The following is a 26,760-nucleotide window of genomic DNA, read 5'->3' on the forward strand; positions in this document are numbered from 1 at the left end:
AAATATACAAACGTGTGTGCCCGCGTGCGCGCGTTTAGATGTATATATATAAAATATGCATAAGTTTTTGTTTCCACAATATCTAAAATAAAAAAAAAAAATCTTTTTAGATATTGTAATAATGCGAATAAGTCGATTTATTAATTATAAGTAAATTTGGCTTTTTGTAAAATATATTCAAATTATTTTAATTTGCATTAATTTAGGTTTGGAAAAAAAGCGATTTATTTAAGCTATATATAAGAGTTATCAATTCATTCGTCTTTTATCGTGGTTCTTAGTATGTCTAGAATTTACAGATATGTTTTAGTATGCAAATTAACAAATTCAACACAAGGAGAGTACCCAAATACGGACACATTCTTATTTAGATTGTTCAAAACAAGTCCAAATAAGTCGTTTCGTTTAAGTATCACTTCCACCGTAAAAAATATTGTCATAAAAACGTTATACAGATATTTAAATGTTATATTGACAATCAATTGACTTCATAAAAACATTGTCTCCGAAAGATTTTTAAATAACTGCTTTTAAAAATTTACGAAATTTAAATTGCATATTTTAACAGAAAAACCCAATGCAAAAGTTTCCGGAAATCGACATGACGTATTAAAAATAATTGATAAAAAGTCTCGACTTTCTTACGTTTTTTTGTAAGCTTGCTTACAGCTATTTAAAAAATATTTGTTCCTGACTGATCAAGAACATTTTAAGTATATTTAAAGAACAAGAGCATTTTAAGTATTTGATTTCAATCAATTTATTGGAATCTTTTTCAAAATCTGTATATGTTGTCCAGAAAAAATGCTATGTTTATCCAAACTGTGTTACTAGGCCCTCCTTTCTCAATATTTTTATTTTAAAAAAAGAATTCACAGTCTTGATGAATGACTCGCAGTCTGGATAAAACAAAGTAAAACTACAAATGTTTTTGTAAAAATACTTCAAATCTGATCTTAGTCGTAAATTGCAAGTTTAAAGTTGCTACGCAAACACATTGTTAATGGTTATGAAAAGCTTGAAGGAATTATTTTTAAATATAATTGCTTCTTATTGATTTGTTTCCACTACCCCTATTTTTTTTTTTTTTAAAAAAAAGGAATAGTTGCACCAACGGTAGGAAAAACAAATTAGAAATATTAGATAAACATGGTTTTCCTAGTCCTTATGAGTTTACTATTTGCATCTGTTTTTGGCTCTTTATTTAATCGACACGAAAATGGTAAGGCATTTTGTTCATTAATATAATCTTCATTAACACATTTAAAATGTTTTATGTTTTGCCTTGTGTTTCAGCAAAATTAAATAAAAATCAACTTAGGCAGTATTACATCATGTTGGCTGTAGATGTATCATCTTAACTTCTGCCATGACAGAAAAAAATAGAACAAATAGTCCAAGTATATAGTAAATACTTCTGAGACAATTATTTTTGGCTTTAAAAAAAAAAAAAAAAAAAAAAAATGACAATTTTTTTTGTTATAGTTATAAACTCATGTCTATCTATTTCTTCTTTTTCATGTTAATTTATTTCTTTTTCATTTTTATATAGATTTCAGTAAACAAAAGGATTTAGCAAAATTTCATTATCAAAAGCTTTTTTCGTTGATGTTTATTTTTTTTAATGTTAACCATTTTTCATGTTATTCTTTTTTTTTTTTTGTATTATTAATAAATACCCGGCTATTAAAATTTACCTAACAAATATCCGACTACCGGTGTACTGACTATATGAATCGGTGAATGTTAAAAGGGCGGAAGTCCAATTATGAAAACTTTTGGGAAACTAAAAAAAACTGCATTTTCCCCCATAGTAAATTTTGTTAATGGCTAAATAATTTTTTTTTGAAGAGGATAATGTTTTTTGCCTTCAAAAAAAATTATTGAACCATTAACACAAACTTACTACGGGAAAAAATGCAATTTTTTTAGTTTCCCGAAAGTTTACATTGTTGGACTTCTGCCCTTTTAACATTCACCGATTCATATAGTCAGTACACCGGTAGTCGGATATTTGTTACGTTGTGTCGGATATATACTCATAAAAATAAACCATTTAAGAGCAACAAGTTGATAAGATATTAACTACTTTTAAATAAACTAATATTCAGCGAAAAAACTTAAATTTCTTAGAATAATCTTTTAGCGTGCAAAAATTATAACATGTAAAGTTTGAACCTCTTTCAGTTTGAGGGGGTTACAAATTCTTTACCGTCATATTTTTTGAACTCTAAGAGATTATTTAAAGTTTATAGATAAATAATAGTGTAGTTAAGAATAGTACAAAAAATATTTTATAAACTTGTTGCTCTCATGTTTGGGACATCGGAGTCGCAATATATATATATATATATATATATATATATATATATATATATATATATATATATATATATATATATATATATATATATATATATATATATATATATATATATATAGGGAAAGTCGGGTAGCACCGGTCGGCGGGTAACCCCTGACACTTGATGTACAGCTTAAACTTAAAGAAGCTATGTGATTTTAAATACTATAAAAACATCAATTGAGTGAAAGTATGGCATGTGCAAAGCATTTACCATAATATGCCAAAGCAATTGGCTGGGAGTGCAAGATATTGTTTCCCTCCACCAGAAGAGTGATTTATCATCATACTTGATTCATATATTAACATACCTAACTTTTAAGTAAACTAAAAACTTTTTATTGGTTAAAAATACATTTTTATTTGCAATATTTATTAAAAAGAACTTCGTTCAATACTTTAATTCACTGGTTTTAAAACTAGTATTTGTGAATAAGGTATGATTGGGTGGTATTGGATACTCGTTTGGAGAACGGTTTCGGACACCTTGATGCATTTCCATATTAAAAACTTTTTTATATAAATAGTAATACAACAAATAAATTACACAAACTCATAACAGTAATTCATTTAGTGCCAATAATAAGACCTGAGATTTAAAAAAAAATTGTTTCTAAAGTGTTTATTTTCATTAGTAAAAAGCTAGCTTTATATTTTTAAATGATGACACCCTCATTTCCATTTCTAATGTATCATAGGTACTTTTTAAAGACAATTCTTTTTGTTTTAATGTGTTGAGAACAGTCCAATGCTAATTAATTATATATTATATTTGTGTGAGACAGGTAAAAAAGAGGTAAAATTGTGATTAAATTAAATTATGTGTCTGGGGCTACCTTTCAGTTTTGATATATGCCTTTTTCCTAAATTTTTTTTATTATGTTTTGTATATTATTAAGGTACACAATAATTATTTTTTTGAACGTTTTTTACCGAGGAATAATCTGAACATTTTTCGACGGTAAACGTTTAGGCTGTAGAAAGTTTATCGCCGGTAACTTTTGAAAATATCTTATAACATTGACAGAAATTAAATTATAAAATTCAAAAATTTAGGCTGTAAATTATTTAAAAAAATTAAAAAACCTAGGGTTTTTCTGGCTTTGTTTTGGAACGTAAATGGTAAATAAATAAGCAATAATAATAAAATAGTAGATAATGAATTAAAAAATTAAAGCTTGTTTTATTTTACCTTTTTATTTAAAATACTTTTTTATGTGAGATACAACCGATCATTTAGGGGCTGTTTATATGGATAAAAATCATACTGTCTAACAGGGATCGAGATATCTTCTCTCCTATGAAACTCATATAATTTTAACATTGCGTTCATTTGTACAATTATAATTGCGAGATCTCGCCTGCGTGGAAAGGGGGGGGGGGGGAATGAATAATAACTCTTCATTGCCCCCTTCCCCCGTAGGCGAGATCTCGCCTTTCAACTACAGGGATCCTGGTTAGGCGGGGTTAAAGTTCTTCATATGAACACCATCTTAGGTTGACTGGACAGCTTTTTTACAAAATTTAAATAGTATTTGCATAATTTTAAAATTTAAGTCGTTTGGCTGTTTATAAAACTTATACATTTGTCCTGAAGTTTTTTTAAGGTGAAAATTTTTTCATTAGTTAATTATAAATTAATTATGATATTTTTATTGTAAACACACAATATTATCAAACCTTTAATAATGCATATAGTAAAAATCAAAAGTTATCAAGTAATTTTTTGTAATTCGAAAAAACCTTCACTTTTATTTTTTGAGTAAAAAATTTACGCAATTGTTTGTGAGTACATCACGTGACCTTAAATGTATTGTTTGTGAATACAAACATCATGTGACCTTAAATAAAAGGTGTTTTTTTTTCATTTGAACTCGAGCTGAAATAACCGAGTACTTCGGTTAGACGGGATTTTTCTCCATATGATTAGCCCTTAGTGATAAGGTAAAACTGATGCCAACATTCCATTACTGAAAATATAATTCTTTACGTTCAATTGAAAATTATGTTTATTTTTTTTTTTCAGTGTTTCCCAATTGGAAAACTCTTTCAGGTATTTTTTTACAACGTTTGTTATTGACATGCATTTTATCAATTTAGAAAATTTTTAGCTATAAATTTCAAACATATATTGTTTATTCTAAATTTTATAATGAGTATGAAACCATTAAAAATAAATATGAAGAATATAATTATAATTCAATATTTTGATAAAAAAAATGTTGAAGAAATGCTTTTGGGTTTGCACGAATAAAACTCTTTTAATTTTATACTATTTTTTGTTTCAATAGAATTTTAAATTTTTTTATCTTGTAAATTTTTACAAATTTTTATTATTCTTGTTCAGTGTGTTTTAGAGAAAGCAAGAAAGAACTTGTATAATTAAGAAACTTAAATAAATAAGCAAAAAAAAAAAAAAAGATAAAACTTTTTATACCTAAATAGGCGTTGTGCACATGTTTGGATATCCTATAAAACTTTGATTTATTGTTTAACGTACAGTGCAGTTAAGCCAAAACTTGCGTAAATATACAAATAATTGTGTAACATTGTAAACTTGACGGCATCCTGTCAAACGATGACTTTTTTATGAAGTTAGCGTTTTTATGTTAAATCTAAAAAGAAATGATCGATTCGCAGATTTAAAAGATTGATTCGCGGTCAAATTTGCTTCAACTATGCAAATTAATTTAAAGTTATAATAAAATATCGTTTCGGTTAATATACTCTTACAAACTTAAAAAGATAAACTTAAAAAGTTTTTGCATAAACCTTGTAAATTTTGCAAACAAGTTTACTAGGTTTATGCAACAATAACTATATAAAAATTAAAAAGTCTTGAAATGGATCTTGGGATTATAGAAATGGAACTAATATGGCTTGATGTTTCGATTTTTAGACTAAATAATTGTATGGTTGAAATATTAATTAAACCTTACCACTGAAAAAAGGGCTATCGACAGACTAAAAAGTCTTGTAACAACTTTATTTTTATTACCAAATTCTTATTATAGTTAGATTTACTTTTTAGTTACGCTGTTGAGATTATGACAGTGGGCACTGAGCACTAGGTGGCTCATAAGATTGTTTTCACTGAGTCTAATATTTGTAACTGTATTTTTGTTGAAAATCTGCATAACACTGCTCTTTTTTTTTTTTTTTTTTTTTTCCTATTATGTATATTTCGCCGTTTGACAATAGTTACAATACCAAAATGAATAAATAAAAATTTACATGACAGGAGCAAAAAGAAGGCTATAGTTGTCTGATCGCTACTCGATAAGACAACTATAGCCTTACAAATTATTAGAATTCTTTTATTTGGAATTAGCATGGTTTTATCAGCGTATTATATCCAAACAAGAGCTTTAGAAGGTATAATTTTTTTTGCTTCAGGCTTTTTTAATATTTAAGGAAACTTTTCTTCTTTTTATTTAATTTTCAAAACTTTTTTACTAACCGTAACAGTGAATCTGAAGAACGCCATTTTGGAGTCTTTAGAACAATTCCACTCATCGGCGTTAACATGAATTTAGTTAAAATCTTTTAAAAAAGCTCCTTAATTTACTATTGATCCTAGTTATAATCGGTTCTGACGTATATTAACTATATATAGTTGTCAAAGCACAATATTTCTATCAATTTTCACAAAAAATTTCAAATTTTAAGAAAAATTACCAATAAGCAATCAGAACAGATCATATTGTTAAACTATAATATTTATTTCACCTAATAAACATATTTCTTTAAAATCTTTAAAATTTGGACAAGCGACTGTGATTTTAAGAAGATTTTTTTTTAAAAAAAGAATCTTCGGTCTGGGTTTTTTCGCTATAAACATTTATACTTTATGATACCGCAAAATTTATCATTTTACTTTTTTTCGTGTTTTCATAATTCACAGACCTGATCATTTAACGGAAATATGTCGTAGGCAACAAAATATCATGCAGACGCTATAATATTTTTAAAAATTGCCATAACTACATCGATTAAGGCCCGTAATATATACCATATATAGCATAGCATTTAAAACCGTGTAAGGTAATACAAAATCTTTTAAATATTGAGCAATTTTTCTCTGTCAGAGATCACTCTTTCTTACTTTGTGACCGCGATTTTGGTATAATAAAAAGAGCTCTAAAAAATCACTACAGGATTTACATCCTCCATGAACTAACCAGCATTGTTATTCAGTCAAGCAAAAAACACAAGTTCATTGTTAAAGAATTGAACAACAACGAAGTACTCGAGTTCACAACTTGCTGGCCAAAGTTTTATAAGAAAATGGTAATATCTGAGGAAACTAAGACCAGAACTGTACCGAAAGACAATAAAAGTTAACTTTTTAGTATGTACGTTCATGCACTTCACATACGATTCAAAGTTCTCTTCTCAAGTTGTTACAAGGTATTTCATAGACTCAATCGTAGCACACACATTCAGCCTAAAACAACCGGGAATTAGTGAAGTAAAGTTATTAGTGATAAAGTATCAATCAAAAATAAAAAAATCAAAGACATCCAAAAGTTGCTGCGATACATTCCCGAGGAATACCTCCAGTTCTACAATGAAATCTTGGAATGGAACAGAAACCTTGTAGGACACGCTCAACGCAACAGCAGCAAAGAAGATGATTGAGAACTTTTTTTAACATTTTTCTTTTCAATAAGTTAGTCTTTAACGTACATACGTACTTGTATGGATAAAATATTTTTAATTCTTTTAAATAATATCCATAATAAAGCGTGTGTTATCAGTTAAAACAATCTGTTTTAACTGATAACACACGCTTTATTATTGATAACACACATAAAATTTTTAAAACCCTCCTCCTCCTCCTCCTGGCTCCTTGATTACAAATTAAACTATCTTAGCACTAAATTTTAACATTTTTTACAAAAAGAAATGTTGAATCATATTTGGGTCAAACAATTTTTTTCTTGTTTTTCTCAAAACCAACTGATTGGGACTAAGGTCTTTTTAGCATGTGTCAATTTAATTTAGGTTCTCGATTTTGATTGAGTATTTAGTGGCTGAATAATGGGTTTTGGATTGACTATAGTTATTTTATGAGAATCATTTGCTATATATATGATTTATTTTTTAAAATACTGAGTAAAATAAAGACGGTGCTGTTTTTTTCGTTTTTCATCTCTTGTTATCAAAGGTTCTTGAAGATTTGTTGTGCAGCTAAAGAGTTGTTGTGCGCTGAAGAATTGTGCAGCTCAAGATCCTTTTAAAATGTTTGTTTGCAAAAGTGAAAGTTGAATATTACACTTGAATTGAATATTACACTTAAAACTAATTTCTAAAATGTAATTCTTTCTTGAATATTTCAATTAATCTAATTCTTACTTGGATATTACACTAAATCTATTTCTTAAATCTAATTCTTTCTTGAATATTACACTTGAATTGAATATTACACTTAAATCTAATTTCTAAATTTCAAGATTAACTGTTATCAGTTATAAAGTTTTTCATTTGGACTGAATAAGATAAAATGTTACATCACGAGAAGAACCTTTACCCACCACCAGGAGCATATTAAGCTAAGCTGGTGCTCAGGGATTTCTAAAAAATTGGCTTTGGAAGTGCTGACTTAGGAAAGGTGTATCAATATACCAAGGTAGAGCAGTTATAGGGGCCCCATTTCTTTTAGGAGAACTTTTTTTCTTTTTATGGCAATATGTCAATTTAAATTCCCTGATTTAAAATAGCCTCAAGCGCCAAAATCTCTTAATCCGGCACTAAATTCTAGGTTTATAATCGCATAACTCTTAAAGCATGTTTTTTCAAAGTATAATAACATAAATTATAACATTACAACATAACTTGTAATACAGTAGAAACTAAGAAAGTTTCTATTAAATTTCAAAATCCAAAATCGAAGATAATAAAATCAAATAAAAAAAAGTTATTGTATATACCGTTTTATAATTCAAACTTTACGCAAGAATGAAATTGATAAATCGTGTGCTTTCTTTTAAAACTAATCAACGTAAATAAATCAGTTTTTTGTTATTAAATGATAAATACTACACATCTTTGACTTCATACAACTTTTATAAAACAAAAAAAGTCCTCTAAAAAAATGTCATTAATTTTAAAATGGCTTCAACTTTTGCTGTGACCTCCCGGCATTTGCCCGTGATGACCGTGGATAAAGACGGCACTGACAAGCACAACAGATGAGTTTACTTGTTCAACGGCAAGTTCCAAGTAGTGATTGATAAAGACGCTGTGCCAAATGACACGCATTTGGCACAGCGTTTACTAACTTAATCATCAAGTTTGACTTTTCATAATATATTTTATATATTGCCTTTAGGAATTTCTTAAAGAGTGTTTTCCATTAACCTTTAGTTTTTCGATATAACAAATAAATGAGCTCGTGACTACACACTCACTGTGCCTACAAATACTTCTTCTTGATTCTTCGATAGTATTTGTATATCCTTAATGTGTCAAATAAATTAATAATTTATTAGACACATTAGGAAAATATTTTTTTTAACATTTTTTTTATTTTTGATAAAGTAGCAGCCGTTTTTTTACTGTTAAAATTACAACTGTTCACACCGCGGTTAATGGTTTTCAATCATAAAACTCTCTTTATATATAAAAGTCTGTATATATAAAGACAAAAAAGTCTTCGCTTAAATATTTTAGATAAAACAATTTAACATAATAATTATTATTATTATAATTTTTATCAAAATAATTATAATAAAATCTTATGGAACTACAGCAATGGTTAAACATTTGCGCTTGAAGCACACCAAAGAGTTTGAACTAGAGGATAATAAAAAGGTTCAATTGTTGCTGTTTCGTGCTACTTCTGAAGCCACAGTTGCCTTTAACACCAATAATATAGTACAAAGTAGCATTATTCAGACTTTCCGCAAAAAAACAAAACAAAAAACAGTTGGATATCAATGACCACAGATCTGTTTGAATCCATAAAATTATAGGAAAACTTATCACATTGGATATTTTTATTGTTGAAGATATGGGATTCAATGAACTAATTAAAGATGCCCACCCCAAATATAACTTCCCTTGTAGAAAATATTTCAGCTAAAACGTAATCCCTTGCATGTATGATGAACTGTTTGAAGATATAAAAATAAAAATCTCTATGGCAAACTATTTGTCTTTGACAATAGATATTTGGGCAGCGGATACTGCAAAAATCGCATTCTTAAGCATTACTGGACATTAAATAGATCAAACTAAATTTACCCGAAAAACCGCTGTTCTTCGAGTAATTCATTTTTGGAAAATGACACAATTGTTTATATCAAAGAACATTTACAAAAAGATTTAGAGTCTTTTTAAATCTCTTTAAGCAAACTTCATCTTATTGTTACTATTAATGCAAGTAATACGAAGGCTGGAGTAAAAGACAGTGGCATGTAATCATTTCCATGCTTTATCCATACTTTGTAGCAATGTATTTATGACTCTATATTTAGCTAAAAATCAATCAAAGATTTATTTTAGCTTTAAGCAGAAGAATAAAAAAACACATTTTAATCATTCGCCAATAGCTTGTGCAAAGTTAAAATCAATTCAGCAGCAATTTAGTACCTCACAAAATGAAACAAGATATTCCAACTCGCTGGAACAGTTCATTTGAAATGCTACAAAGAATCTTTAAACAAAAAGTTCCTTTGGCCACTTATGCAGCAGAATTTGTTGAAAAAAATTCCTCGAGTGATAATTTGCCGGAATTATGACGATGATTGACGAACTAAGTAAAATCTGTTACTAAAGGATAAATTTTTGCTTAATAAAATATTGTGTGTATCAACATTTTTAGATCCACGATATAAATTACTTTATTAACACGCAGATGAAGATGTTATTAAGGTGTGGGTCGAAGAAGCATGGAATGAAATGAAAGGAGGGCGAGATGCTGTTGACTGTTGACTTAAGATGGCTTAAACGGTGTTCAAATAATGAAAGCTACAGCCTCCGCTGGATTTATTGATGATTATTTTAAAGATGTAGCTTTTATTGAAAGCCGGAAGAAAGCTTAGTGAAAAACATTCTGAGACAGTAAAAGAGCCTGGAGAGATTGAAGTTGTCACAACTTAACGAATTAAGAAGTAAACAATATTTGGATAGGGACATATACAAAGCAACAAGGAGAAGACTAAAAAAGATAACGGAGAATACCTAACTTTATAATCCGAAGTTAATTAAACAATTAAAATCAGATACAGCAAATAAGTGTTGTCTAAATTCTTTTTTTTATTTGTTTTAATTGTATAATTTTATTCACACTACAGTCGAGAAGATCTACTTTTTTTTTTTTTTTTTTTTTGCAATCTCTGTCTCTCTTAATCTTTAATTTTTCTTAACTTAACTTTTAATTAATTAGCGCATAAATAACAAAAAATATATATTATATATAATACCACAATTATAAATCGAAAATTAGTCGCAAAGTATTTTTTGAAGTTGATAATGTTAATTTTAGTTTTAAAGCTCTGGATGTTTGTGACATTAACGACGTAAAATGGCAAGTTATTCCAAAATTACCAACCCTGAAGTAGAAAGAATATTTACGGACATCGAGTTTACACTTTAGTTTGAGTAATTTGAATTTGTGACCTCAAGTGTTTGAATATTTAGACAAAATTAATTAGCATTTTTACCATTAAGTTCATACCTAATTCAATTCACGATATCGATATAGTCATCTTCGGATATGAAATTTTCTAATCACTGTTATTTCATTGCAAGCAAGACACTCTCTCGTTTCTACTTACTTTTAAAATCCTTCGTCAGTAACAATTTCAAGCTTCTGATCAAAGTCTATAAAGTTTATGCTCAACCTATCATAGAATCTTGTACCTTTGTGTGGAATCTCCATCTTTAAAAAAATATACGTTGGTTAGAAACGGTTTATAAATCCTTTACTAGAAGTGTATGTAAAAGATGTCGTATTCATTATAAAGATTATTCTTCAAATCTCAATATCTTCAATCTAGAATCACTTGAATGCCGTAAAATAAAATTTGATCTTGTAATGACCTATAAAATTATACGCAACCTTGTCGATCTACCTTTTTCTGAATGATGCCATGCTTATAAACTTTATTCACGTATTAAATGTAAAAATGATACACAAAGATTTTTCCACTGAGACAGAATTATCAAGATATGGAATTCTCTACCTGATTATATTGTTTACGAGTCCACTTAATCTTTGTTCAAATCAAATTTAAAAAAAGTACAATGTTCATCACCATGCACACTAGTTTAACTTGTTGTTGTTGTAGTCGTTGTTGTTGTCGCTGTTGTTGTTGTTTTTTGGTGTTACGTAAGAATAATTTTAATATTACCTGTATCACCTTTTTGTATTTCTAATTTTTAAATGCAAATAAATCAGAAAATAAAAAAAATAAAGTTAAAAAAATAAAAAAAAAATAAAAAGTTTACATTATGTTCTAACAGTTGACGTGGTTTAATTTATAAAGGCAACAAAGCTTTTTTTTTATTAAGCCATGAAACAGATATTAGCTCATGGCATTTATTTTTGGTAGATCTATTTTGTCAAAACCAACATATGTCTTATTTAGGCATTAAATACATCTTTATCTTTAATACCATTTGAATCACTTATTTGAAAAACCCCACTTGCCCACCCTCCCCTTGTTTTAAGATAATCAATAAAAAAATTGATAATCTCAGCCATTTTTAATGCTAACAAAAAAGTTTATCACAATCAAGAGAACAGCCCCACAGAGATAACAATACTAGTGCTCTTTTTGTGCTCAAGTTGAGCATCCGTGCTTATTTTGAGCATCCGTGGCGCAGTCCTTAGAGTTCTGTCTCAGAACCCAGAGGTTCGAGGTTTGACGCCAGCGTTTGATCTCCAAAAGCGAAATTGGTACGAAAGGTGGCGTGAATTTCCAGTTTAATGCACTCTCGCGGTGCTCTGTGATAAGACCGTAGGGATTTCTGGGAGTATCTAAACAACTACAAAAAAAAAAAAAAAAAAAAAAAAGTCAATCTACACTAAACAATACTCCATTTATAACTCAATGACGAAAAATGGTGAACACATGGGGTTTTTCAAATAAATTTCATTTAAACTGCTTTTTTATCTTAAACACATTTTTTCACCTCGATGCATTCTTCCTAAGCAATAGCAGAATGTTATTTCCTACTAAAAAAATATTAAAAGTATAATATAAAATACAAAAAAAATTCAAGTCACCAAACTTTACAAAATAAGAGAGTTATAATATTTTACTTTTAAAAATTGTTTCACTTATTATAGTAGGCTGAGGCTAATTTTATTAACCTGTTCTGCTCTTTTTTAGTGAAATATGCATTTTATCGAAGTTTACCAATTTCAGAGAATGCGGCCATTATAAGTTCATGGAAATTGCTGGCTAATAGCTGTGAAGGTAATTATCAGATTTTTAGTATCTAAAACGACCTAGTTTTAAAAAAATGCAAGCTGTATTTTTTTAACTTCCACATGTAGGGAACTCTCATCGCCGATCGGTAACCAAGAAAGTTAGAAATTAAAACTAAAATTTTAAAGAATATATAAAAATACAATAATAATAGTAGTAATAAAAATATAAAAAATTATAAATAAAAAATATAAAAAATGATAGTATGCCAAAAAAATCGTTGAATGTTAAAATATTTTTTAATTTAACTAACGAATAATTAGCATAATAATAATAACAAATTTGAACAGTTTTATTTGTACAGAAGAGTTTTAAGTATATGGTTAAAGTTTAGTTAAAAAAGTTAAGTATATATATAATAGGATATGACATTTTCAATTTTTCAAAAATTTTAACTCGGCCCTAGCACTACACGATGAGCAATAGTGCAAATAAGATATATAGATAAAATAAGATATATAGTATTTTTTTGCTTTTCCTTTATAAAATCCTCATCCAGGACATAGATTGAAATATTTAATTAGAAGTGCGGTACCATAGAAATGAGCAAATTTTAGTTCCAAAATTAATTCTCTTTGAATATTTGCTTTTTGGTGCATTATATGTTTCCGACTTCAGTTGTTGTATATCTGGGATTATTTTTAGTGTCTTTACTTTCAACTTTTCGGAAAAATGTCATAAATGAAGAGCCAAGAAAATGTTACTAAAAAAAATCTGGTACCATGAGAAAAAACTTGGCATATCAAAACTTGGTCTAGCAAAAGAGTGTTTCACAAAGGAAATTGTTACCAACAATCAATAATCCACTTGATGACTTATTTAGAATGCCGAAAAAAATGACAATTATTAAAAAGGAATTAATTTTTTTCAAAAGATGAAAAATCAAAAATTTTCAGAATTAAAGTGATTGCTGATGAATTGAGGAAATTGTGTGAAAAGTTAAATTTTCTTTTCATAACAGAAAAACCAATAGTCAGGAAGATTAATGCATTAATTTAAAAATATGAAAAATTTTTAAAAAGCCATTTGAAATGTGCTAAAATTAAATTTGAAAATGTGTTTGATATTACAAAAACAGATGGCATCTGATTGGCAACTGAAGATAAAAGGTTTTATGAAATAACAAGTTAAAGTGCATCCATCAATTTGACAGAAAAATATCTCAAGCAGCAGAGCGTGTAATCTTCCTTCTTCAACAAAAAATTTAAAATCTGAAACTGCTTCCAGTACATCAGAATATCCAGAAGCTTCTAACTATAATTCTAATGACTGTGAATTGTTGAAACTGAGGCATAAGACTTGTGGAAGTTATAATATGTGATACCACAAGTCATGACTTTTAGTGATGAGAAAGCATTAAAGTTATAATATGTGATACCACAAGAGTCAATACTAGAGTGAGAAATAGAGTTGTTGTACTGATCCAACGGAAATTTAAATAAAAAGGCTTTCATATACCTCAGTATATAGAACCTCTGGCGCAGTGTTAACTTACTCGCGAATTGCTTCCAGAGTAGTACATTAACTAGGTAATCTAATTAATAGTGTTAATTGCACATTCTTACATCAGTGAAATATCTGTCCGCTTTCTCTATGCTATCTTTCTAACTCGACTTCTTCTGACTTTCACTCTATTAGTCTTCGTTCTTCATAAACTCACTTACTCTCGGTCTGCAAAGCGGGCTATGATGCTCCTTTTGGAGCTGAAGTCGTCTTCGCTGGCCCGGGTATCTGGCCCTCTATATGGCAATTAGCCGGAGGAGGTTAAACCCACAATACCCTCAGTATATAGAATATCAACATCATATATTGAATTTAGTCCAATAGTATTCAGTTGACCAAATTCTTTGTGGAAAGACAACATCTCCCAATTTATTATTTGCTTTTGTGCAAGAAGTCAGTGACAAATATGCATATCTAAGAAAAGACTTTCAACGAAGTGATGTAAAAATTAATTTAAAAACATGAATGGTGCGACGATATGCAGTATTTAAATTGCTTACCAATATTACCAAAAAAAGGGTATTTTCCTTTACTTATTACTTTTAAAGCATTACCTAATATGCAAGGTGGAACTCTAGAGCAAAGTCTAGATGCCTTACATGCTTTTCTGCTATTTCCAGGCCAACGTGAACTGGTTGCTAAAATTTTGTGAATTAATTTGTGGAACTTGGTTTGGTGTTTGGGTAAGTACCATTTTTATAATGAAGACAATTATGAAAAATCAGAAAATAGTTTAAAGAAACACAAAAAAGTACAAACAATTTTTAGAAAATATTGGAATTGAGACAATAGGCCGGGTGAATGAAAAAAGCATTTGCTTTTATTCAGCGGTTTTGGAGTAATTGCTCAGCTTTACGTAAAGAAAACTTTTATCAATTTCGCTCAAATTTTTATTTACGTAAAGCTGAGCAATTACTCAGCGTTTTTAGAGTAAATTACTCAACTTTACGTGAAGAAAAATTTGAGCGATTTCCCTTAAATTTTTATCCACGTAAAATTGAGCAATTACAACAAAAACGCTGAGTAAAAGCAAATGCTTTTTTTATTCACCCGGCCTACAGCACTGCAGCAATTTAAACACAAAGAAGTAACATTTGTGCCAAAGGAGCAATTAAAATCATTCAAGAATTGATAAATCAGTTTGAAGCTTATTTCATCAAAAAAAGTGATTGAACTTTATTTTAATATTCAATTACTATTTCTGAATTGTGTTTTATATTATATTATAGTCATAAATAAAAATTTATCCAGATTTTAGTATGTTGCAATATTTCCAAAACAGTTTTTTTAGGTCCTGGATGAGGTTTTTGAAAATCATAAAAGTTAGTTTTAGTATTTTTATATGAAAAATGTTACAACCCTAATATATTTAATATAACTAATATAATTGAATACATGAAAATGAAATATAATGATAATATATAATAATAATATATATAAGTTTACTGATTAGCAATAATAAAAGGTTCTATAATAAAAAAAAGTTTTACTGTTTTATAAAACCCATAGGTTTCTTTGAGTTTAAATTATAAAATTAAAGTTAGGATTATTATGCTATGTCATGCTATGATAATAAATTATGTCATGCTATGGTAATAAATTATGTCATGCTATGGTAATATTATTATCAGGGATGCGGAGTCCCAAAAAGGACTCCGGATTTCAAAAGTCAAAGTCAAAAGTCAAAAAAAGATTATTAAGCATTAGCTACCAACATTTTTAGATTTCCTAGACACCCGGAAAAAACATAGATATAAGACGGAGTCCTTTTGGAACTCCGCATCCCTGATTATCACAACCGTCATGTTGCCATATTATGTGAAGAAGGCGCCGATTCTTCACCCATCGAATAGTCAGGTGCTGCCTAAGCAAATTAACGATATACCTAGATAAAAAAATATAGCCATAAGGTTATTATTAAGAGAAATATAACTGTTGGAACTTTTATAATTTAAAAACTATTGAACGAATATTTTTGTTTCTTAACTTTAAAATCTTTTCACATAAACATTCTTTTGTGAAGCAAAAAGATATTTACGTGAAAGCTATTGGAATTAATGGTCTCCTTTTTTCTTAGAGAAAAAACTTTCAAACAAAGCAGAGGCAAAGAGTAATGATAAATTTTAACTTTCACATTATAGTACAATGAAAGTGGTGTTTAACAAGGTTTAGTTCATTTGACAGTATTATTCATTATATACGTTAATAAAGTTTTCAATTAAATTAACTTCAAACACATTTTGCTAACAATTACAAAAGGTTAACCCTCTTATTAATATGCATTCGCACAACCAACTTCAAAATAATATTAACACCTTGGTTGACTAAGAAAAATGGAGAATTACATCATTTAATACAGACAAATGTAAAATTCTACATCTTGGTTACAAAAACAAAGAACGCGTCCATGGTATGTACAACCCAATTTAAGAAATAAAGATTAATATTAAATTTATTAACTCCAAAACCAACTTTGAGTACATATAGATGGTAACAAGCGCGGTAGTAGACTTGTGGTAAAACATTTCGCAACCAAGAAGTTCGAAGTTTTAATTCACCCATTTTAAAAACAAACTTGACACTTTTCCACAGAAAGAAATGATCATTCAAGATTAACGTTAATAAAAAAAATTATATACATAGTATATATTAGAGAGCCTATATACTCAGAGAGCGGACATACGTGTGATTGTTTTTCATTGGATGTTCAATTTTGATGGTTTTTGAAGCCGTTTTTGCCAAAAAAAACTAACTGCGAGTGAACTTGCAACTAAATTTTTGTTAAATATTTGTAAAAGTTTATGAAAACTGATGTGAATGTAATAAAAATTCATGAAAAAGAATGTGCCTTAATTACTGATGTCATGTCAATAACTGAAAGTGATAACTATGATACATATCAAGCTTATACTATGGAATTGTTAGATTATACTATAATGTTAAGGCCATAATTTATGGCCAAGCTAACCATACTTTAATTTTTATGCTTAGAGGAATATCTACGAGATGAAAATAAACTGTAACATATTATTGTAGTGAAAGTTCTGTTTATAAAGGTGCAAATAACCAGTCAATGTGAAGATTTTTTAGCATAAGCTACACTTAAAGTTATAGTTATAGATGCACTTAAAGTTACTTTTTCCAGTTTAAATAAATATCCATGTGACTCAAGTTGTTCTATTGATTTTTTAGCAAATGTGCTTCATTTATTGAAGAATTTAAGAACATCTCTCTCATGTAACAAACCTTTCATAATTACAGCTGGAATTCAAAAAGTATATATACTTCTATCACTAGTTATAGATTAACATTCCTGCACAAACTTGTTGACATTCTAAATATGTTTACTTATAAGTTTAGCATCTTGATGAAAAATATTTTAACAAAACAAAAGTATTATATCAAGAGTATTATATTGTAATGAATTATAATGTAAGTTGTGGATTAAAATTTTTTGCTAATAAAAAAAGGTGATTCTGTACTCACAACTGCTTGATTTAACTAAATTATTGATAATTGATTTACATTTGTGACATCACGAAACCTTACTATGGCTTTTAGAATAGAAAATTACTAAATTTACAATGAAACAAAAGCTTTTTTCAATGAAATTATAGAGGTACTATTCGATTATATGTGTTGAGCCTAAGTAGAAAACTAAGGTGGAAACTTATTCCATCTGGTGTTATTTTGTCAACAACCAAATATTCTTTTTGAAAAAAAGACTTTTAATATGAAATTGCGATTTACCCAAAACTTCTAAAAAAAAATTTATAACTGGTACGTTCACTAAACAAGTAATTCCTACAGCTTTTCATTATAATAATAACTTGAAACTTATTTGTTTTGCTTAACTCTTAAAAACATTACATTATCAAAGTGCAGTTACGATACCGAATAACAACCATCAATTTTTTTTGTGTTTTCTTGACTTAGTTAATAGTAAGGTCCACAAATCCACACAAAAAAGAGCACATTGTTTTACTCAAAGATTTGAATAAAACGTCAACGCCATTTTAGGCAAAGGCTAGGAGATGTCTACTCCGACTTAAAACAACCCCAGCATTGGGGCTCTTGATTGAATAAAGGCTAGAGATGGTGTTTCGATAAAAATGCTCATCTTGGGAAGATGTTAAATGCATCCGGTTACTGTCTTGTAGAAGGCCTCCTAGGCAAAGACTTAAGGGGTAAACAGATTCTATTTGCTAACCAGCCTCGCATCCCTTCCTCATCAATTAGGCTGGCGCAGATGTATTTTTAGTACATTGTTTCCAGATTAAGATGTTGAATGCTGGATCTTCTTGACTTAATGCATGGGTTTTGCTTGTGTCTCTGTTTTTATGACTAGACAACTCATTCTATTATCTCCTAATGAGGGTACAGCTCTAAAACTCAGTTTTATGGTTCTAAGGCCGGCTGGTAGTCAGGTTTACCGAACTCTGTGGTAGCTTTCAGAGAGGCAGATTCCATCAACAGCTAAAAAATATCAAAGTATTAACAGTGCCATGTTGCGCATGGGTGGTGTCCCTGTTTGTAATTTTGGTGTGCATTGCCAAGGTCACATTTGGAGCCCTTTGTTACGACTTAGTGTTTACTAATAGTAATGAGGCAATTGCTTGGGCTATTAATCAGTGTACTGTCTATGCTTTGAGTCAAGTTCTTCAATCAAATTTAAAAATGAATAAAGTACTAAAAACTATAAAACACAAAAAACCATCATCATCACTAAGTTCTTTAAATCTATCATTCACAAATATTCGTGGTCTTCAAAGTAACTTTTCTTCTGTTGAGTCTTATCTCTTGCAAAGTTCACCCAACCTACTTGCTCTTTGTGAGACTAATTTGAGTTCAGCTGTCTCATCTTGCGATCATAGTGTTGATGGTTATCTTCCTTTAATTCTTAAAGACTCCAATAGTCAGATGCTTGGCCTGGACATTTACATTCGTAAGAATTCACCCACTTGTCGTGAAACTAGGTTTGAATCCACAGACTATTCTTTTATGTGCTTTCGTTTAGCACCACTTTATTCTATCGTTTTCCTCTTTGTTCTATATCGCACTCCTGCATCTCAAGACCGGACTCTTTTTGATGTTATTTCTGATCATATTGACCAAGCCCTCTCTCTTTATCCATCAGCTAATATAGTTGTTGTCGGTGACTTAAATGCTCACCACTCTGAATTGCTTGGCTCTAGTGTCAGTGACTCTGCAGGCATTAAAGTCCACAACTTTTGCCTTTCTCAATCCCTAACTCAAATATTCAACTTTCCAACTCGCTTTCCAGACAACTCGAACCATTTACCTTCTCTACTCGACTTATGTCATGTTTTTGATCCTAGTCAGTGCTCAGTTTCTCCACATTCACTCTTAGGCGCTTTTGATCACGGTTTTGAACTCTCTAAAGCTAATATCTTATTCTTCTTCATCACTTGAATCCCCCTACCATCGTACCTCTTACAACTATAGTAAAGCTGACTAGGACTCTTTACGTGATTTTCTTCGTGATGGCCCTTGGGTAGAAATCTTTTGTCTTCCTGTCGACAAATGCGCTACTTACATAACTTCGTGGATTCAGGCTGGCATAGAATCTTTTTTTCCCTCTCAACAATTCCAGGTCAAGCCTCACTCTTCTCCATGGTTTTTCTCACATTTTGCTGCTGCAATTTCCAATTGAAACCGTTGCTTCCATATTTATCAGCAAAACAATTCTCCTGAAAACAGATGTCTGTTTATTACTGCTGGAAATCATTGTAAAAAGGTTTTGTCTAACGCAACCTCACCTTTGTCACCTCACCTAAAGACAAAGCTGAATTGTTTGCTAAAAACATCAATATCATCTCTTGATTCTACTAGTTGCGTTCTACCTGATATTGCCAACAAACAGGTTGTACCATTGCTTGACATTCGTATCACTCCAGCTTCTGTATCTAAAGTGATTTCCTGCCTAGACTCTTCTACAGCTTATGACCCGGACAACATACCTGTTATTGCCTTGCAGAAGTATTCTCCGGAGCTGTCATCTATACTCTCAAAACTATTCAACAAGTGGTTTTCAAAGTCGTGTTTTCCAGCCTGCTGGAAAGCGGCATCTGTTATCCCTATCTTCTGAAATTCTGGAGAGCGATCTGATTCGTCTAACTACCGTTCCATTAGTCTTCTTCCTATCATAAGCAAGGTTTTTAAATCTTTAATTAACAAAAACTTAATTACTCATCTTGAATCTAATAACTTACTTTCTGACCATCAATATGGATTTCGATCTTCTTGTTCTACAGCTGATTTTCTAACAGTATTAACTGAAAGGTTTTATCGCGTATTAGATAAAGGTGGAGAAGTTAAGGCCATCGCTCTTGATATTTCAAAAGCTTTTAATAAAGTTTGGCATGCTGGTCTTCTCCATAAGCTTTCTTCTTATGGTGTATCTGGCAACATCTTTAAAATTATTGAATCATTCCTTTCCAATTGTAGTATAAAAGTTGTCCTCGATGGACAGCAATCTTCTTATTTTTCTTTAACTTCAGGGGTTCCTCAAGGTTCTATCCTTGACCCTATACTCTTTTTAATTTACATTAAAGATCTTCCAGATATTCTCACATCTATGGTGGCATTGTTTGCTGATGATACTACCATTTACTCTTGTTGTGATAAGAAACCAACATTCTCTGATTGCTTGGATTGGGCATTTGAGCTTAAAAAGGATCTCACTTCTGCTACAGTATGGGGCTCACAGTGGCTGGTGAACTTCAATACAGATAAAACTCAATTTTTTTCAGCCAATCGTCATCGCAATAATTTAGATCTTCCTATATTTATGAACGGTGATGTACTCATTGAATCATCTACTCTTCATCTTCTAGGATTAACTCATACTTCCCATCTTTCTTGGAAACCATATATCAAATCAGTTGCAAAATTAGCATCTGCTAAGGTCGAATCTCTTTATTGAGCTCGAAACTTTCTTACTTCGGATTCTATTCTTTATCTTTATATTATCTCAAATCCGTCCTTGTATGGAATACTATTGCCATATCTGGGGTGGATCTTCTAATGATGCCCTTTCTCTTTTAGACAAGGTGCAAAAACGCATTGTAAATATAGTTGGACCTGCTCTTGCAGCCAACCTCCAACCATTATCACATCGTTGTAATGTTGCTTTTATTTCTCTTTTCTACAATTACTATAATAGGCACTGCTCTAAAGAGCTAGTGTCTCTTGTACCACCTACTAAAATTCATTCTCGTGTTACTCGTCATTCAATTAAGTCTCATCCTTTTTCTGTGATTGTTCCTAAGTGCTCCAAAAACGCTTATTCGTCTAGTTTTTTTCCTCGAACATCAGCTCTTTGGAATTCGCTTCCTTCATCTAGCTTTCCTGATTCATATAATTTGCAATCCTTTAAGTTGTCCGTCGATCGTTATCTTGCACTACAATCTTCATCTTTTCTCTTCCAGTAACTTCCAACTTTAATTAGTAGTTGCTTGCAGCCTTGTTGGAAGTGATAATGTTAAAAAAAAAAAAAAATTTAAATTGAATTCAGGTCATTTTTTGGCATAACTTTTTACCTAAAAGAATGGTAATTCTATACTCTAAGAGAGCGTCAATTAATGAACAAATTAAAACTGATAAACAAATTAAAAGTTCAGCTTTTATCCTAATTCTCATTAATTTTGATTAAAGCTTGAAAACAGGTTTGAAAAATTCAGACCTGTAATATTTAGTCTTAAGAAAAAAAATGAAGTAAAAAAATTATTTTGAACTTGGCAGCAAGATATGATAATACAAGCATTGGCTTTGAAAGAATAGAATCAACTAAAACTAATTAATAAAAAAAATTGTAAAACTTTTGTCAGCTCTAAACTTTTGTTAAGTAACTTATAAATTACAAGTAGTTTTTTGACGGGTTTTTTCAAAGAGTTTATATATTTGCCAAATAAATTTTTGTTTAATAAATAATTTTATTAAAAAACTGCTAAAAAAAACATAAAATATTCAAATTTTCATATTGGGTTATACAATTGTTTTTACTTAAATTCATTTGTCAATTTGTCACGCGCTAATTTGGCAAAAACATGGCCGTCATTTTCCGCATGTCCACTCTCTAAGTATATAGGCTCTCTAGTATGTTCGACAGATAAACAGGCATTCAAGCTGATACGGTTCTTTTTTCGTAAACTTTATAAAAATAATAACATAATTTCAAAAACATTTTTATTTCTCTCAAGAATTGAGATATCACTTATTTAGGATAAACTAAAACATTTCATCGATATGAGCTCACTTAATATTTTTTACAATAATTTTTTATTTTATAATACTTTGTTTATATATTTAATATACTATTTCACAATATGTTGTATATATGTTTAAAATAATAATTCATAAATATTACAATATATTGTATATATGTTTAAATAATTAATATACTATTTCATAACATTTAGTTGAGTCTCAGTTCATAGGAAAACGCTATGCACTTAATAATGACTTGGCAACTGTTTTGATGTTTGATTTAAATGGAATATTGGCAGGAATTCAAATGGGTGTAAGTTTACTTTTAATAAACTTTAAAGGGTGCAACCTTTAAAATTAAAATTTAAAGGTCAAGGTATGAAATCTTTACGCAAATTTTATTTCTTCTACGTCATAATAAATTTTTTTTTAACTTGTATGGTTATTATTTAATGTATAAAATTTAATATTTAATATAATTATAGAATTATAAAATATAAAGTTTATATAAAGATAATATAAAATTAGATTTCGGAAGACATTAAAGAAGCAAAATGGTTTGGAAAAATTCATATAAAAGATGTAGATACTAATTATGTCACTGCATATTTTACTGAACCGAGTGATATTTGCAACAATATCATAATTAGAAACAAAGATTATGTCGGAGATAAACTTGGAATTTTATCAGGAAAAGAGCTACAAGACATGCCTTTAAAAGAAGCGGAATTAAAAGGTACAAAATGGACTAAAGGAAAATGCGTCTTCGGTAGGGGTAAGTTGAATTTAGGTTTTTTTAATTACATATGATCAGACGGATACTTAATTATAAAAATAAAGTTAGAGCTTTTTGTCATCTCTGTTCTTAAAAACATTTAAAATCTTCTTATAAGATGATTAAACATTTATATTCATTTTATGATCATATAAATATATTCTAGTCTATTATAATCATTATATAAAACATTTATAATCATCTTATAAGATAAATAAGTTGGTTTATTAAATTCGAAGATGTTTTTAACTTTTTTATCTCAATTATAACTTTGTTTCAAGCGGGTTATTTTATCTTTTTTTAACATACATATAAGTAAAACTTCTTATTTCAGGTTTATAAAAGTTTTACAGTTTTATGTAAAGGCGACTATTTTCCATAAGTCGAAACATTCGCGCAAAGCGAATTTTTTTCGCCATGACGAAACGCCGTTTTGATTTGCAGTTATTTTCTTTTGCGCTACTTTTTTTGTTGTTATCAACAATAAAAATGCAGAAATAAGTTTACGCTGTATGTTTAACTAAAAGTAATTATTACTTTTTTTTGCATACTTTCAACTTTGAAACATGTGGATATTTCTTTCCATGCGTTAGTTTTAACATTTCTGTCTTATGTAAGATGTGATATCATTTTGTAATATAATTTTTTAATATAATTTTTTTTTTAAGAAAGTATATGAAAATAAATGCTAAACTTTGATATGAACATTTCTGTTAAAAAACTGTTACTGCAAGAACAAACAGCACCTTTAACTCCATGTAGAGTTTTTCACAAAAAGGTTTATCTCCGTGTGGCCAGTCGGAGATAAACCTTCTTGTGAAGTATAACTTTCGAAATTGACAGTGTGCAAATTTACATTTGTAAATTCTTGATTTAAATCTTGCTCCTTATTTGATAAATTTACTAATGCTTGACAATGTTCAGAGTGAGTTCATAGAAAATCAATAAGAACGCCGGGTTGAGAATTTTGTTCCTTCGCCATTTTGAAAACAACATACTTTTGCTTTATCTTTCTGTAAGCATCAGGTGTAATAATATTTAAAACTTGGTTGTTTTTCGTTTTACGGCGATTCGCTAAAAGTCGAAATGAATCCGAATTTTTTTTTTTTTGCTGCAGCGAAACGCTGTATTAGCATAATTGCCAAAAATGTTTTATCTGCGTATGCTCTTCGACGAAAAATTCGCTTCGCGCAAATATTTCGTCTTGTGGAAAACAAAAAACAACGTAGCAAAATTTGATTTTTTTAAAAGTTTTTACTTTAGATTAAAACTATAGTAAAAATTTATTAAATAAAAATATAAAACATTTAATCAAGAGTTTGTTTCTAGGTCAACATTACTGGTACAATGTTAAAAGCGATATGGACTGTAGTGATTTTTTCCCTATATTTCTTTTATACAACAATAAGTTATTAACTGGTTTTGGATTTGTTGTTTGTGGCATATTAAACAATACTAACGTTGAGCGTCATAATCCAGAAAAATTAAAGGTATCAACATATTTTATGTAAAAAGTACATTAGGTAGTTAGTTATGGGTATTTCACATATCCTCCCTTTGAGTAGGATATGAGATATACCCTTAGTAAGGAAAAAGTTTCCGCCTTAAAGGTACAATTTTATACCTTAAAAGGTAGAAAATTATACCTTACTTATCCTACCCTTAGGTAGAAATTTCTATCTTTTTTTTTGTATGCACTGCTGAATCAGCAGAGTTTAACTGCTTCTGAATCCTTAAATATTTTCTACTGAACTGGTGCTTTCGTTAAAATGGATGTAAGGCATTAGTAAACTAAAACGCTAGAATATCTTTTTACTTGCTATCTACACTTTATAAACATTTATTAAGCTTGTTTGTAAGAGTAGTAAAACCACGTAGTAAAACCGGTTTTATTTTAAAACAGGTCTTATCGAAATTTGATTAGATGGTAAGACCAACTATAAGATTAAAATTTGGAAACGTTTGATATATTTAACGCAGCTTCTTTGGCAGTTCTTTTCAGGTTGCTATAATCTAAAGCTTAGTTGTTTTTTTTAATCCTTGAAACTTTTTCAGATAAACATATATGTTTATGTTAAAAGGGTGCCTAAAATTGTTTTGCTCTACTAATTTGAAAGTCACAGATTAAAGAAAACTGTTGAATTAATTGTTCTTTAATCATGTTTTGAAAATTTCAGATGTTTCCTGATCATGTCTTTTTTTACTTATCAAGTCTATACAGTGCTAATTAGAAATAATGAAAGTTTTAGCAAAAAATTTTATTTTCATCAACATTGAATAATAGTTTTACTGAATATTTGCTTCATGACTACATTAATACTTTGCTCCACATTGATAATTTTTGTAATATATTTCTCACAAACTTTCTTTTCTGAGAAGAACTATTACAAATAATCTGTTTTTGCCTATTGACGACAAACTTAATTTATAAAAATATGTAATGAAAAGCATACATTTATATGGTAGAAGATGTTTGCTTTTCCCATTCTTTTATCTTATTTTTTCATATTACAAAGCCGATGACACGGGTTTCGAAGTGGAGGGGAAATTTTAATATTTCTGAAAAAAAAAAAAGAAGTTATTTAGAAGAAAAGCGGGTGAATGGGAGCCCCTTGATCTCCCTGGCGTCGTCTACCCTGCATTCTGTAAACCATGAAGTTAAATGATTTCACTCAAATTAAACGCAAACTCAAGATAACAAGTGTTAGTCTAATGAACTACGTTGGTTAAACAACCGTCCGAAAAGCCTCAGGAAAAGCATTTGTACAAAAAAGAGAAAATACTTTTAGTTTTTATTTGATATTTCAAATATATATATAAATAGCACATCATAAATCTTTGTTTTAATAAATACGTTTTACCTTAAAATTGTTTTAAAAACCTAAAAATATGTTTTATATGCATTATTTGTTCTATTATGGCGTTTTTAGCAACAGCGTAGGTAAAAGAAAAAATAGCGAAAAGGTGATTACCGGTTAGATATTTGTTTGTAGAAGATCAAGAGTTAATTTACTTGAATTACTTTGCTTGAAAATAAGTAACTATCTAAAAGTAAATCTTGGTTACATAAAACAGTGGCTCATTATCTTTTTTACAATACAATAGAAATGATCCATGAAGTAAAGAACACATGATCCTCACGATAAAGTGTTCTGTAGTTTGAAAACCTGTACTTTTAGTAACAATCATTATAGAAATTTGTATAGATCATCAGAGTGACAAGTGTTGTTTATATGAAATATTTTTTTTTGTTATAGTACTTACTAGAACCGATAACTCATCCAAAATGCATAGACGCATGCGCTGATATATCTACTCAATACGTTTATCTAAACGAAAATCCAGGATTGAACAGTTTCTGTTAACTTGAGTTAACATCAGTGTAAATTAATAAATTTTTAATATCAATTTTGATGATATTATAAACAACATATTTATATATATATATA

General features: G+C 29.2%; 1 protein-coding gene across 2 annotated transcripts; it reads left to right on the forward strand.

The window, feature by feature from the left end:
* Nucleotides 1-874: 874 nt before the first annotated feature.
* Nucleotides 875-26,760, forward strand: LOC100203209 (uncharacterized). Of its 2 annotated transcripts, XM_065803183.1 has the most exons (7): nucleotides 877-1,222; nucleotides 4,389-4,415; nucleotides 12,706-12,792; nucleotides 22,749-22,849; nucleotides 23,065-23,311; nucleotides 24,641-24,801; nucleotides 26,569-26,760. In XM_065803183.1, the coding sequence occupies exons 1-7, from the start codon at nucleotides 1,150-1,152 to the stop codon at nucleotides 26,674-26,676; spliced, it is 804 nt and encodes a 267-aa protein (XP_065659255.1). In that variant the 5' UTR covers nucleotides 877-1,149; the 3' UTR covers nucleotides 26,677-26,760. The 2 variants fall into 2 exon arrangements, with proteins under 2 accessions (XP_065659256.1, XP_065659255.1); XM_065803184.1 differs by lacking the exon at nucleotides 4,389-4,415 and having other exon boundaries at nucleotides 875-1,222.

Source organism: Hydra vulgaris, chromosome 08 (assembly GCF_038396675.1).
Source record: "Hydra vulgaris chromosome 08, alternate assembly HydraT2T_AEP".
Classification (NCBI taxonomy): Eukaryota; Metazoa; Cnidaria; class Hydrozoa; order Anthoathecata; family Hydridae; genus Hydra; species Hydra vulgaris.